The 13,523-nt window shown below is 41.7% G+C and overlaps 1 protein-coding gene across 5 annotated transcripts in view; it reads right to left on the bottom strand.

The window, feature by feature from the left end:
- The window catches only part of cadm4 (cell adhesion molecule 4), a 242,450-nt gene that overhangs the window by 40,688 nt on the left and 188,239 nt on the right, over positions 1–13,523 (bottom strand). For all 5 annotated transcript variants that reach the window (XM_053882125.1, XM_053882124.1, XM_053882127.1 and 2 more), the window contains exons 2-3: positions 9,396–9,542; positions 3,524–3,811 (exon numbers count right to left, since the gene is read on the bottom strand). In XM_053882125.1, the coding sequence (XP_053738100.1) occupies positions 3,524–3,811; positions 9,396–9,542 (435 nt within the window). The remainder of the gene's footprint in view (positions 1–3,523; positions 3,812–9,395; positions 9,543–13,523) is intronic.

Genomic DNA, 13,523 nt, shown 5'->3' with positions numbered 1-13,523 from the left:
TAGGCTGTGTGCCATTTCTCACCCTAACATGAACACTTGGTTTTGAGTGCCCTCCACTATGAAGTGCCCTCCGATGACGAACTGAAGTGATTGACGTCCCTAAGAATTGGGACAACACTTGATGACGTCACGCGTAAAGACAACGTGTCATTGGCTGCTGTGCTGTGTTTTGTTTCATGCATATCGAGTGTTGGAGACTTTTGGAAATACCAGGTCCAACATTTTTGCAACTTCTTGCATCGGCGCTGATCATCTCACTTGGTTTGGTGAACCAACGGAGAAGAAATGGGCAGCTGAAATCGGCTTCGCCGCTATGTTGTTGTGAAAGATCTGTTTGACTTGTGACGATGTTAACGTTAGCCTGGATGCTAGTCGACCGTTGTTTGTTAAGAAGAAATAAAAACATACTGTTGTACATACATGTTGTATTGTATTGTTGTCGACCATTTGGGTTGCTAACATGTGATACGAGAGAAAGCAAACAAATGGAAGAGTAGTTCTCGTACTAAAATGTCCCTGTTGTCCTATCCAACATTGTTTTTAAATAAAGTACTTTGGAACTCTATATACACTTCATATTCCCACTTGGTTTCAAGTCAGCTCTGAAGCTCCCTCTGTTTGAAGGGATCATTTCAAGGGGTGAACGGCTAGTGCCCTCGGAGTATTGGGACACACTACACTTACAAGTGAACGCGTAAAACCCAGTGTTAGGGTCAAGAACGAGTGTTAGGGTGACAAAAGGGACACAGCCTTATTCCACATGATTGAACGGCCAGGGCTGTCCATTACATAGCAGCATAAACGGTGGTGACCCTCACCTTAACATTCCCAAAATTAGATCGCCAAAAACTTTGCTACTTATTCATTCCGCGGTGCAAAAATCCAGCTCTTTTTTCGCTACAGAACATTGTGAATGACACATGGAACACTGCATCGCATCAGGAGTGATTGATCTAAGTGTTTATCAGCTATAAAGTTTGCAAAGAACGCCGGATAAAATCAAGAAACAGAAGGAGAATTTGGCAGCCGAGGCCACATTCTTCCCTGTTTACATCCATCCATCCATCCATCGTTACCTGCTCACAGAATTGCATCCATTTGCCACTCTGTCATCTCATCCATCATCCCTTCATTTATCTTTTCCTGATCTCACGCTCATTGTCCTCCATCCTCCCTCAAGCTTCATTACAAAGTCACGCACATTTTTGCACTCCATCTGGAGCTGTTTCTGAGAAGCTTTTTTGCTTCACTTTTGATGAATTATTGCTGTTTTAAAGGTATTTTCAGATGAAAAGCAAAGCTTCATATCGATTCCAATCTCTCTGATGGTCGGGTTCTTCAAGTGAAGGTCTCGCATTTTAGCTCGCCATTATGAAGCAAACACCAAATACGGTGGAATAAAGTGAAAGATTAAAGATCAATGAGGAGGAACATTTATGATTCGGGCCAAATCATTCCAGCCAATGTTAATTAGGTAATGTCTTTCCAAGTGGAAGCCAGGGAAGATGTGGATCTATGGAGAGGCTCTTTTATGGCGCTCCCAGATAAGCAGTGAACGCTGTAGTTTCTTAATCACGGGGGTCAGTGGCTGGACTATCTTTCCTCACCAACGACACTTGGAAGGTCCTTTCATTTGCTTGGACTGGCTCCATAATGTTTTATCCGCCTTTATTGGCAGCAGTGTTTTGTGCCAGAGCTAAATGAAAAGGCTTCTTCTGCAATGAAGCATTTTCATTTTCATGTTCAATTCATAATGATAGCGCGTTCTAGTTTAGTCAATTTCTTCTCTGAGCTATGGTGAGAACAACAGTGAAGACACATTTGTGGATTTTTTTTTTTTCTTTCAAACACATTTCCGATACCGATACACACAAACATTGGGAGGCAGTGAGAAGGAATGAATTGCAGTTTCACATATTTGCAATGCTTACTAGAACTGCAAAAGATTTAACCTTTTAAATGACTTTCTCGACCATTTTATGAATGAGACAATTATTATACATTAATAGTAACAACTTTTTTTCATCAATAGATATTTTTGTGAAAATACATTGCACCTCAAAATAAATTTTTTTTTATAACACGAGTACTTTGTCATGATGTGCCTGAGTTGAACGATTTTGGGGAAAAAAAATCTTGTGATCGCGATTTTTCGGGAATAATTTTAATCCAACTCACGATTTTAGTTTACAAAAATGACAAATTTCTTTGTATATGAAATACTAATCTAAGGCATTGCTCTCACCCCAGATTTCCACCGGGAGTTGCAGCAGTTACAGCAGCATAGTTTTTATATTTCCACTAGCGCAAGCGCAGCGGAGTGGTCACCGGAGAATTGTGAGTTGCGTGGGACCTTGTGGTTTGAGAGCGGATCCCCGAAGTGAATGAATTTGGCAAGTGTGACCTCTGTGTATGACGTGCTTTCCCTCAGTCCCATCGCCTTCAATTTCAGCCAAGGCTCTTTCTTATCTTTTGCTGTCTTGATAATGTTTGTGTGTCTCACCGTCCATGTTGTCAAACTGTCAAGAAAGCGCCATCGTCAATCATGCTCCTCGTGCTCTGGTTTTGACGCAATATTTACATCGCGCTTTCATTGTAAAATGCCACTAACATCAACTCATTGTGTTTCCTTTTGAAATTGTTTCGGATTCACATCACTTTTTTTGGTCCTCTCCACTCCAATTGACATGGTGCTGTGCGCCGTTCCACGAGAAATAAAAAAGGTCCTTCTCTGTTAAGCTAAGAAATCTGTAGTTATTAGTGTAAATTATGGATGCACATTCCATACAAGAGTATCTGAAAACTGAAACTCCAAACAATTACGCTGAAGAAGTTCTGGTCTGCAGCCTCAAATTACTTCCAAATGACCAACGTATTTTTTCACTATCTCTTTATTTCTGCTCCAACTGAAGCAAGTTTCAAGCAAAGTTTGCGTGACCACTGTATGAGTGAAGCGACATAGCCCAGTGTACAATGCACTGTGGAGCACAGCCGCCATTTTTGTCTTTGTTCACACCTAAAGTAGATGCCATACTGCGAGAGAGAGGAACGGACTACACAATGGAAAAAGGTTGTTGACATCCCAAATGTCGCTCAGAACGCAATAAATTGTTGACATATTTATCGATTGACAATTCAAATCTCAGAATAAAATTGATATTAAATATAAAATATAAGCATAAAAGCTATTTTATAAAGTGTGACTGGACTTTTGGATTTGTGCATTTGCAGGATTTGACCTTTTTATAATATGCAAATAAATCCCCAATATAACACCTGTACTTTCTGTCATCCTTCGGTTAGACTGCCCCTCAAAATTGGTCGTGATTATTATTCTGTTATGTCGCTGATCTTCGTTGTCAGGCAAAATAATAGATCATGAATCATTAGATGAATTAGTATTCTTGTCACTGACACTGTGGAGAATATTATGTGGTTCCAACCATTGATGGATCCCTTTCATTTCCTTTTCCGTTGCTCACAGTCTGTGACTCATTCATTCTTCAAACCGACAGCTTCCTACCTGGAATCTCGCGGCCGTTCCGCATCCAGTGCAGGGTGGCGGCTGGTTTGCTGCGTGGCGACACGCATGAGAGCTCCACCTCACCACCTTCCACCGCCTCCTGCTTCACCTCAACGGTGGGCGTTTCCGGCGGCACGGAAACCGACAGCGTCGCCACCTGGTGGTGTGTGGCGTCGGTATAGAGCTGGCAGAAGTAACCGCCCTCGTCCGATACGCTCACGTTGGTCAGGGTGATGCGGACCAGTCGCTGAGTGAAGAGGACCATCTGGAATCGATCATCTTTGAGAGCTGGGGATGCGAGAAAAGACTATTTAGACAATACGTTTCAGCAGGAAACAAAAGAGCCGCTTCATTTAATTAACTGCAGTCAATGTGAAATATACAAACATGAATACAACGCTTTATTGAGTCAAACCCAAAAAGCTCTAAATGTTCTCTAATTGTTTCTCTGAGGCTGAAAGCACACACACAGCGCTTTTGTTACTCACCAAATAGCACTGAGGCAACTCCTGTCACAATGAATATTTGTCACCAGACATTTAAGATAAGAACATTTGCTTCCTCTAATGAGAATGTTTTAAAAATGTCTTTCCCCTTCAGCTGCAGATTACTCTCCCGCTTGCTTATAACTCAGACCTGGAGATTTAGCCAACTGGCGTGTAATAATTCCACCAATTCAGGAATATTTTTACATTTCACACATGGATGGTTGTTGATATTGGCGCTTTTTAGGTTCCACGGAGGGAACTCATCGGCAACTATTCTGGTGTTGCACATGGTTTTGTCTTTCCACTTGAAGTGCATCAAGCAAACCAACAGCTGCAGCTCCAGTGGACATTGTATTGTTTCTTCCAAAGCTTTCCCTACCGTCATTATGAAATGAATGTCAACAGTCTGAGCGACTCACTTCTGACTCTGCTCAGCGTTTAAACACCTCACACTAAATGGGGGTCATGAGCAAGTTTACTATTGTTCACGAAAACCAACAAAATAAGGGAAACTAGAAAATATCCATCATTTTTGTCTGTGTTACTTTATTTCTTCAAGAAGATTCAAAATGTATTTTTTGAGGCTCAGCAAGTTATCAGACACAACCAGAAAGTCGTGGTCCTTCAAGGTCCAAGAATTCATGCGTTGACATGAAAGCGTGATGGCGACAGCAAAAGTTGGGAGAAAGAGTCCCATTTGGGATTTCATTTTTACTATGGCTGTGTGAGTCAAAAATAGAAGCAAAGCCCCTTGTAATGGAAGCGGGTGATGGTGACATTTGCATTACTGTCCTTGTGGGGACCATTATGAGGGTTATCATTGCCATTACGCTTTCCGCAGCCTCTCACCCTAAACCTGAGGTCGGGAACCCTTTTGACTGAGAGAGCCAAAAAACCCACATATTTTAAAATGTAATTCCATGAAAGCCATACGAAATAGAAAGTGAAAACCAATAGATTTAGAGTGAGAGGATTTTTTTTTTTTTTACAGCGATAAAGTTACATTGCCTGTGGGCCAGTTTGATCGCACTAGTTGATGTCTATCGGTATCTAATGATACTGGACGGTTCGGTGAAACAGTAGCATCCGTGACTGCAGTACAGCGCATCCATCCAATACTGCCGCGAGCAATGTGATATATTTCTTCTATATATTTCTGGTGTTCCATTCAATGGGCCCCGCCATTTGGAAACATGATGGTGTTAGCGCTGCAGTTTCACGACAGATTTCTTAGGGGAACACCCGGGCAAAATTCCTGGGACTACTAAAGATTCTTCATTGTCCGTATGTGTGACTGAACAAGTGTCCACACTTTCGGTGGAACAAACCAAACCCGGAAGTCAGTCATTTTTGCTAGATAGATCTAGACAAGCATCACATTTCTATGTATGTTAGTGGCACACCTTCCACTTATAAAGTATATTGACAAATAAAATTGTAGTCCAGTTTAATATTCATCACTGCTCTTCCACATTTTCCACAGAGGTTTCAATACAATAACTCTGATGATGTGAACGACGAGGCTCACTCTTTTATAAACCATCTGCTGAGAGCGGAGGGGGTCATTTTCACCTCACCCCGCGTCTGCTTCCTCTTATGGAAGACAAGGGCCAATTTAATCAAGCAGAATGACAAGTTTGGCTCCACAAGTAGCTGTTCTTCAGTCTTTCTCCTTTATTCGCAAATAGTCGCTTGCGACTTCTGGCACGAGGAACGAAGAGTAGTTTCCTGCACTCCCTAATTTGCGACGTCAGCCTTATGGATAGCTCTGCGGAACAATTGAAGAAGGAAAGCATGAGAGAAAGCTGGAACTCCACAGACGCCGCCATCCTCGGGAATTGATAGCATTGCTCGGTCTCAAGCGTGGCGCGATAAGAAACAGTCGCGAGAGAGCTAGCAGAAGATTTCTAGCTTGGAACAGAGAAACAGTAAAAGATAGCTCCGTCCTCTTGTGTCTAGCTTTGAGTGAATTTTCCACATGCTTCACTCCCTCGACACATTCCAAAATCCATTTTCTCATTAGAGCCTTGCATTTACTGGACGTGTTTGTGGAGTCGTACCCAACTGAACATCGGTTTTATTCCCCAAATTTGAAAGGGAAAGCTAATTAAAACAACTGTAATTTGGAAGAAAAGAGAAAACATAGGGTGAAAATCCATTCTCTTTGTGCATAAGCCGCTAATTGCCCAATGTCAAGATTGGCTGCTCAACAAAAGCAGAGTGAAATGAGCATTGAAGTAACAAAGAGGCAGAGAGGACTTGTTTTCTTTCCTCCTCTAAGGAAGATCTATATTGCAAATATAAACAGTTTAGCTAGTGAGGGATCACAGTTGCTCACCAATTTTTGAAAAGTCTGAACTGCCGACACCCGTTTTTGCTGGCACCGCTTTTTCTTTTCTTTTCTTTTTTTTTTAAATAACAAAATATCCTCAGTATGTAAAAAATACAGGAAGTGAGGGAGTAATGCGTGTAAACATTACTGTACATGCACAATGTGCCCTGATAATCTGCTCCACTCTTCCATGGTCGTATTCCATTCCAGGAGTGTCATGTGATTAAGCGTCGCAACAAGGAAAACATAACACGTATCTAGAAATGGACAGGATTATTAGGGCAGGGGAAAATAAAAATTTAATATATATTCCAAATATATATAATAACACTATGTAATAACATAACGCAATGATGATATATGATATATGGATAGCTTTTTATTTTCAAGCAGCAACTATTGTAAGCCAAGGACTGGTTGCTGGATTCACGCAGCTGATGCTAGCATCCGGCAGCTGACTGTCACTCTACACTGCCATTTCCCAAGCAAAAAACGGGAAGTTGGGCCTGTCAACAGTCTCTATTGCCACAATGTTGCGCTGGTTAGGAAAGAATTAGCAACCCTGTGCTAACTGCTGCTCAGTATCGCTCTGGAGGACTGTAAATATTGGACACCATATATGCGGTGAATGGTCGTCCTGCACTGTAAAACTGCGGGGAAAGCAGTTGGATATTGGTTATTTAATCCAGAGCCCACGGTGTCTCTCTCCTGCTGCATCTGCGCTTTGGTCTGTGATAACGCAGGCTCTCAATCACTGAAACAATTAAGTGCCCAAAATATTACTGTCAGAACCTGTTCTGACAACTTGTTATTGGCCAAAAACCGCTTTGTTATAAAGAGTGAATAAAATGATAATAAAAAATACTAAAGCACATTCATGATATAAATCAAATCGGACAAAGTATCATAAACATAAACCAGAATTGCGATAGAAATTGAAACGGCACCCAAGTATCAGGAAAATACCAAATAAAATACCAGCCCTTGCGATGATGGTTGTTTTTGATGTCTTTGAATGGGAAATGCGGCCAAAGATGAGTGCTATGTATTTACTTTTCATGAGAAAAAGCTAGTAGTTTTCAACTATCATCAGTGCAATAAATGTAAAAAGTCAGTCTGTAAACTTCTAGATTCGCTATGTCCCGTGACGTAGGAGTGATGCATACAAATGACTTTGCAGGAGGATGTTTTTTTTTTTTTCATGATGTGTTTTTTGACTGGTGCGACTTGTAGTCCGAAAAACAGAGGACTTTTCTTTTTCTTTATCACAATTACAGTCTCCTGACACATTAAGCCCATGTGTGTTGCACTGGTTAGAGGGAGAATTAAAAAAAAATTACAAACGTAACTCTTCTTCTTCTATATTACCAATTCACACAGTCCACCTGTCTTTTGCTTGCACTAGTTTTCGTGCGTGAGAAAAATGCAAGTTCCCCATCTATGGTACAGTGGTCAGCACTCACTGGAATTTCCAAAAGTAGAGGTCATGGACATCTTGGACGGGTCGTCGGGCCATCACACGATATATTTAGCGAGATGACCACGCGCATCGCTGACCTTCACAGTCACCACAGTACTTTTTTAGTCCGTGGAAGGAAACCCGGAGGAAAAATACGCACAGGATAGCCATAAACTCAGGGTCGCCCCATGCACCCAGACAGTACCAACTTTCTCATAACAAAAATGTTGGGAAAAGCCAGAATGGTGTTCCCTGCAACACAATAATCTCACCACTGCAACTCCCCCAAAAAGTGCCCCTCTTCCAGATGGCAGCGGAGCATCACAGAGAGCTTTTCCCCCCACAAATAGGTAGAGTTTTTTTCCCTCTAAATGGCAGCTAAATGTCACACTTCTGTTCAAGTCCGGGTTCACCTTTATTGTCCAGCCTCATTAGCATGCCGCGGCGGTTTGGCAGCGGCTCTGGAAGGATGGATACGGACCAGTGAGGAGAAAGGCTCCATTTGGTTACTTCCACCACTCCATTATCGCTATCTGTTGTCCAAATCTCATAAAACAAACCCCTGGCTGGTTGCTGGCTTGCAAAACAGGAAGCTTAATTCACTGCACTTTCAGCTTGCAGCTCTATTTGGACAGTCAGTCTGGAACGACTCCGCTCTGAGAGGCCTCGGCGTGTTAGCGCGGTATCTACACAGCAGATGGGCAATTGGCAGGAATGGAAGCGCATGAAAGTAAAGCATGGAACAAACAGAGGTGGGAACGTCAGTGTAATTCATGCTTGGGCAAAACATCCCCGATGAGGGATTACGGCGATTTTCCCCGCCTTGTCTGCTCTAAAAGCTCCTCTGCTGACACCACCTTTCCTTTATTCAGTCACTGTGCCACTCTAACCTTGGCTGCTTGTCTTAATCTCCCCCGCTCTTTAGGCCCTCTTTAATTCTCACTTACAGTCCTCATTATTCTCCCTGCTCTGATGAGGCCTCATCCCTCATTGTGCTATCTGAAGAGAGCAGCGCCAAATCTCGCGAGGCAGAAGACAATGCAGCTGTTTAAATACTTAATGGGACTCACCGCTCGTGCTGATCTGATGCAGTTGAAAAGGTGAAAGAAATGCTTCGTAAAGCCGCGGCCTCATCTGGCCAATTAAGGAGCGCGTGCAAACAAGGTGACAGGCAAGTGCCCGGCAGTTCAAAAGAACTTGTGTGAAACATCACAAAAATGTCAATTCAAATGGATTTGAAAATAAATAAGTGGGAGTCCTTGGGTGGTTTCGTGAAGCAGCTGAGGCTTTACACATGCTCAATGGCTGAATTTCAAGGCAGTATTATTCACAGCTGCTGCAAAACTACATTTTTTAACTTTTCAATTTGGAGTATTGTTTGGTGCTTGGCAGCAGTTGTTGTCCCTGAATTTTGGGAAATTCTGGGAAATGCTTGGGCAACTTCAGCGTCCTCCCACAAGACATATGCTGCAGACTGTAGCTGTAGGCGTGAGTGTGTTTGTGAATGCACTTAAGGATGGACCAGCAGATGACCACAGTGCCCCCTTAGAGCTCATGAGCTGAAACAGACTACGTATCAAACGACATACACACCTCGTGTCCCGTTGAAGAACAGAGTCTGCCGCCTGGGGTTCTGGATGACCACGATGGATCCGTCGTAGTTCTGGAGGCGGCACGATATCTGGGCCGTGCCTCCCTCCAACACAGTCACGTTCTCCGCCTGCACCGCCTGACTGCGAGCTGAGAGAGGAGAGGAGGAACAGATGTGAGAGAGAACCTCTTAAAACAATCGTCATTCATTTAGTTGCTTTTCAAGATCAGGAGCAAGTAAGAGCAGGGCGACGGAGATGAGGCGTTCCAGAGCCGCACCGACGAAAGATTGAAACGGATCCTTATGAACAATATCTTCTTGTGGTTATAGTAGGGATTATTATAATGACTGCCATTCATCTTTACATGTACAGAAACAAACAAATGAGAAAGTGCCCTGGGCCAACACCGCAGCTCAATACTACATGCTTGAATACAAAACGCCTTATTAAAGGTCTGAGTGCCATTCACACCGGAATTTCAAAACTTGATGGAGAACATCATCAAAAGTTAGGGGGGAAGTTATATATTATATATTATACCTTTCAAATTACATGGAATATTAAATTACTTGTATATAGAAAAGAGAATGCAAATATCCGCCAATGAATAAAGAGTTGTTTTGAAAAATTCCTGGATGCAGACTGTCGTCCAGATCACTCTCCATATTTGTTCCTGGTCTCGTTTCACATTTGCCCTGAAATTTTATCCAAATCCATTCATAATGTTTATAGTTATAGTTATATTGAACTTAATACAACCTTGATTTTTAGTTTGGTTTTTATTTTATTTATTTTAAGACAAGGCAGTGCATAACAATACTGTGCCAGTGTTGATATTTTCATTTTTATTCTCTGATGTATCGAGTATGAGTATATTTCTTTCTTCAAGGTAGAAATTAATATACAAATGGAGCTTCCATTGTTTATAAGCGTATGTGATGGACTAGTTGGACTTCATTTTATTTGTTATAAATCTAAAATCACTAAGGCAGAGAAGTGCAGGCAAAAACAGAACACACAAAATGACAAGACTTTCATTATGTTACGGGAAAAAATAGTTTGTTCCTTTCATTATATTTCACTTTAAATATGGAGGAGAAGATGATGCAAGTCCTTAGAGTTTCCGGAATATATATAAAATAAATAAATGAATTAATAATAGTTTTTTTGCCCCCTATTTATTTATTTAAAGAAAAAAAGAAGGAGAAGAAGTCAGAAGTCGGAGAGGAGAAGAAAATGGCACCTGAAGAAGAGCCATTGCCAGATTTGTGGCCCTCTACATCTAGGAATCTCTTTGCATTTTATTTATTTATTTATTTATCAGATGATAATTTAAAGAGAGACATCCTGGAAAATGATATTAAGAACTCACAGGAGTGGTTGGTTTCTACGCAAACAAATGCTCAAACCATCAAAGTTTCCTTTTGAAAATATGAACTCATAAATCCTGCGTGAATCACAGCATCGACGTCTGACCCCTATTCCCTGTATTTTTAGACAAGTGGGCAGGGAAGCAGCAGGGAACATCTCCAATGATGTCGACACACCGTGTGGCCTCAGTACTGAGGAGGTTGATTATAAGAGCGGCGCCTTGGTGTTTGTGGGTCAGGCCGTTGACTAGATTGGGCTTTGTCAGCCTGCCGCGCAAAACGGACACCGAGGACAGCGGTTACAAGTCATATGACTCGGTTAGAAATTAGCACCATCAACCTCCTGCCAGGAGCAGAGCTGGCCTCATGGGAGTTTGAGCTTCTCAGGCCTTTTCCAACTGATACTCATCTAAAAGTGGAGTAGACTGATCTGACTGCGCTTGTGTGATTTTTCTAACCTCAGCGTTGCCACAGACTTCTGCTTGCATCTGCTGCTTCAAAGTCACACTTTAGAAGAGCAGAAGTGTGGAAAACAGCTGGAGAAGACTGGATCTCACTGGTCGCACAGCTGGCATCAACTTTGCATGCATGCAATATATGTAGAGGTGAGTTTTTCCAGAAGAATATTCTATCCCTCTTCATGTGATTTTTACTCAGCTTTATGTGTGGAATATTTCTTCCTCATTACGTTCTGTCATATTGCTTCAAATAATAACTCCGTTCTAAAGTTGAGAGGAGTGCAGACTTCCCCAAACAAAAGTTGAAGATCCCTGGACTAAACTGGAGACGGTCTATGCTAATATACGTTGCTAATGCTAATTCCTGGAGTCAAAAAATTGTGTTGCAGCTCAAAAGATGTGTTTAATCTGTTGTGAAACTGACTAATATATTGAAGAAAGACAACGTGGGAATGTTTTGCTTTTGGGGTAAGAGGTAAAAGTTTAGTGACATGAAATAATGCTGGAACATGACAGGTTGATGTCAGGGTCCCTTTGAGGCGCCAGTGGTTCGGTAAGACAAAATAAAAAAGTTAACAATCGCAGCGAGTTTAAGTTATTGAGTAGAACTCTCAACTGACGGGCATGTTGAGCTCCATGTTAGCATGACTTGGCATAAATAGTTGCCACAGTTCTTGGCGAGAATACTGGACTGAATTGGTAACGGTCAGCATTGTGGCGGAGTGACAAAGCCAGCCGCGTAGCCACAATTCCCTGGTTCAAATCCAGCTGCTGGCAAAACAATCGCAATGGCAAAGCTTGGTTCTGTCTGCATGGAGTCTCTCCATGTGCTGTCTAACAGCCGTCCAAATACACATTTCCAGGTTTATGTTCTAAGCACCAGTGGATGTGAAGCCTGTGATGGGCTGGCAACCTTGCCAGGGTGTCCTGAACTCCTGGCCAACGGCTCAGGAATGGCACACTGGATGTTCAACAACAACAAATGCCGCACACTGCCATGATGACTGTATAACACATTCAAAAGGAGGGCGATATTGAGACTGAGATGGAGCTTCTGACTCGATTATTCAAACCAAAAACATGTCTGTATCTGGAACCAAATGTGTCCATTTGAGTGAGAGCAAACGGGCTCATCTATAAATATTGTTGGGCAGCCATGACTCGGGTTGGCATATTGCAATTAAGCAACTTTGACTCCATCTGATCCTTCCAGCTCCGTCGCCATAAAATTCCTCATCTCGATTTTATCTACTTTAATGAAACACTCAATGTCTACATGTTCCCATTACAAGAGAAAACAACCAGCGAACTGGGGCAGGAACAAAGGAAGCCCAGAGAGTGTAGACAAAGCGGGTTATTACTGTGGAAATGAAGCACTAATAATGGAATTTTTAATCAGCAATAAGTACAGTCAGTTCGGCTCTCACATCAATATTGAGATTTAGATCACAGTGCACTGGCATTTCTATAAATCTACTTAAAAGCTGTTGTCAGAGATGTAAATATGTAAACTAAGGGCCACTTCCTCTTTGTAATTACACCATAAATCATAAACGTATCTTCTGTGGCTTGTCAGTTAAAACATTTTTATTTATTTATTTTTTACTGACAATTCAGTCCAATGAAAATACAGCCAAAATGAGTGACAAAGAGGGTGAAGCTAATATAAACTGAAGCTCCGTAATTTCTGGAGGTTAAAGTGCACTGGAATATTAGCCACACCTAATAAATTTAAGAGGAAAAATAGACCTTGTTCATACATAAGCCACACCAGTATATAAGCCGTGGGTGCAGTGGTGCCGTCTGCACCGTAGAAAAGTCAGTGGTGTTTAAAAATTCAAGAGGATCACTTCTAAACTAGTTTTGAAAACAGGGTCCAGCATGGAGACTGACTCATGAAACAAACTCAGCAATATTCTGAACTTGAATCACGAACTCCTCACAGCTTTTATTCACTCAAAATGTGCCGTTTTCGCCTGTGTGACCTAAGCTCCAACACCACGGCTGGAAAATAAAATGCCAGTGATTTCATAAATTTGATGTAATGAGGCTCAATATTTTGACAGAATGACGTTCTTCATCCTGTAAAAATCCATATATTAGCCATGTCATTGTATAAGCTGCAGGGTTCAGACCATGAGCAAGTGGCTTGAAGTTCGGAAAATAGGTAACTAACTGTTGATCGAAACAAGTTCTGAATTTTTAAAAGGGAAATTCTTCATACTATGTTCCTGCTTCACTGTTGCAATCTCAGAAGTAAAAATAACTTCCACTAATGCAAATATCTTTTAGGAAACAAAA

Source organism: Synchiropus splendidus, chromosome 12, assembly GCF_027744825.2.
Source record: "Synchiropus splendidus isolate RoL2022-P1 chromosome 12, RoL_Sspl_1.0, whole genome shotgun sequence".
In the NCBI taxonomy this organism is placed as follows: domain Eukaryota; kingdom Metazoa; phylum Chordata; class Actinopteri; order Syngnathiformes; family Callionymidae; genus Synchiropus; species Synchiropus splendidus.
Note: the sequence above shows the minus strand (reverse complement) of the source record. Positions and strands in the feature narration are given on the sequence as shown.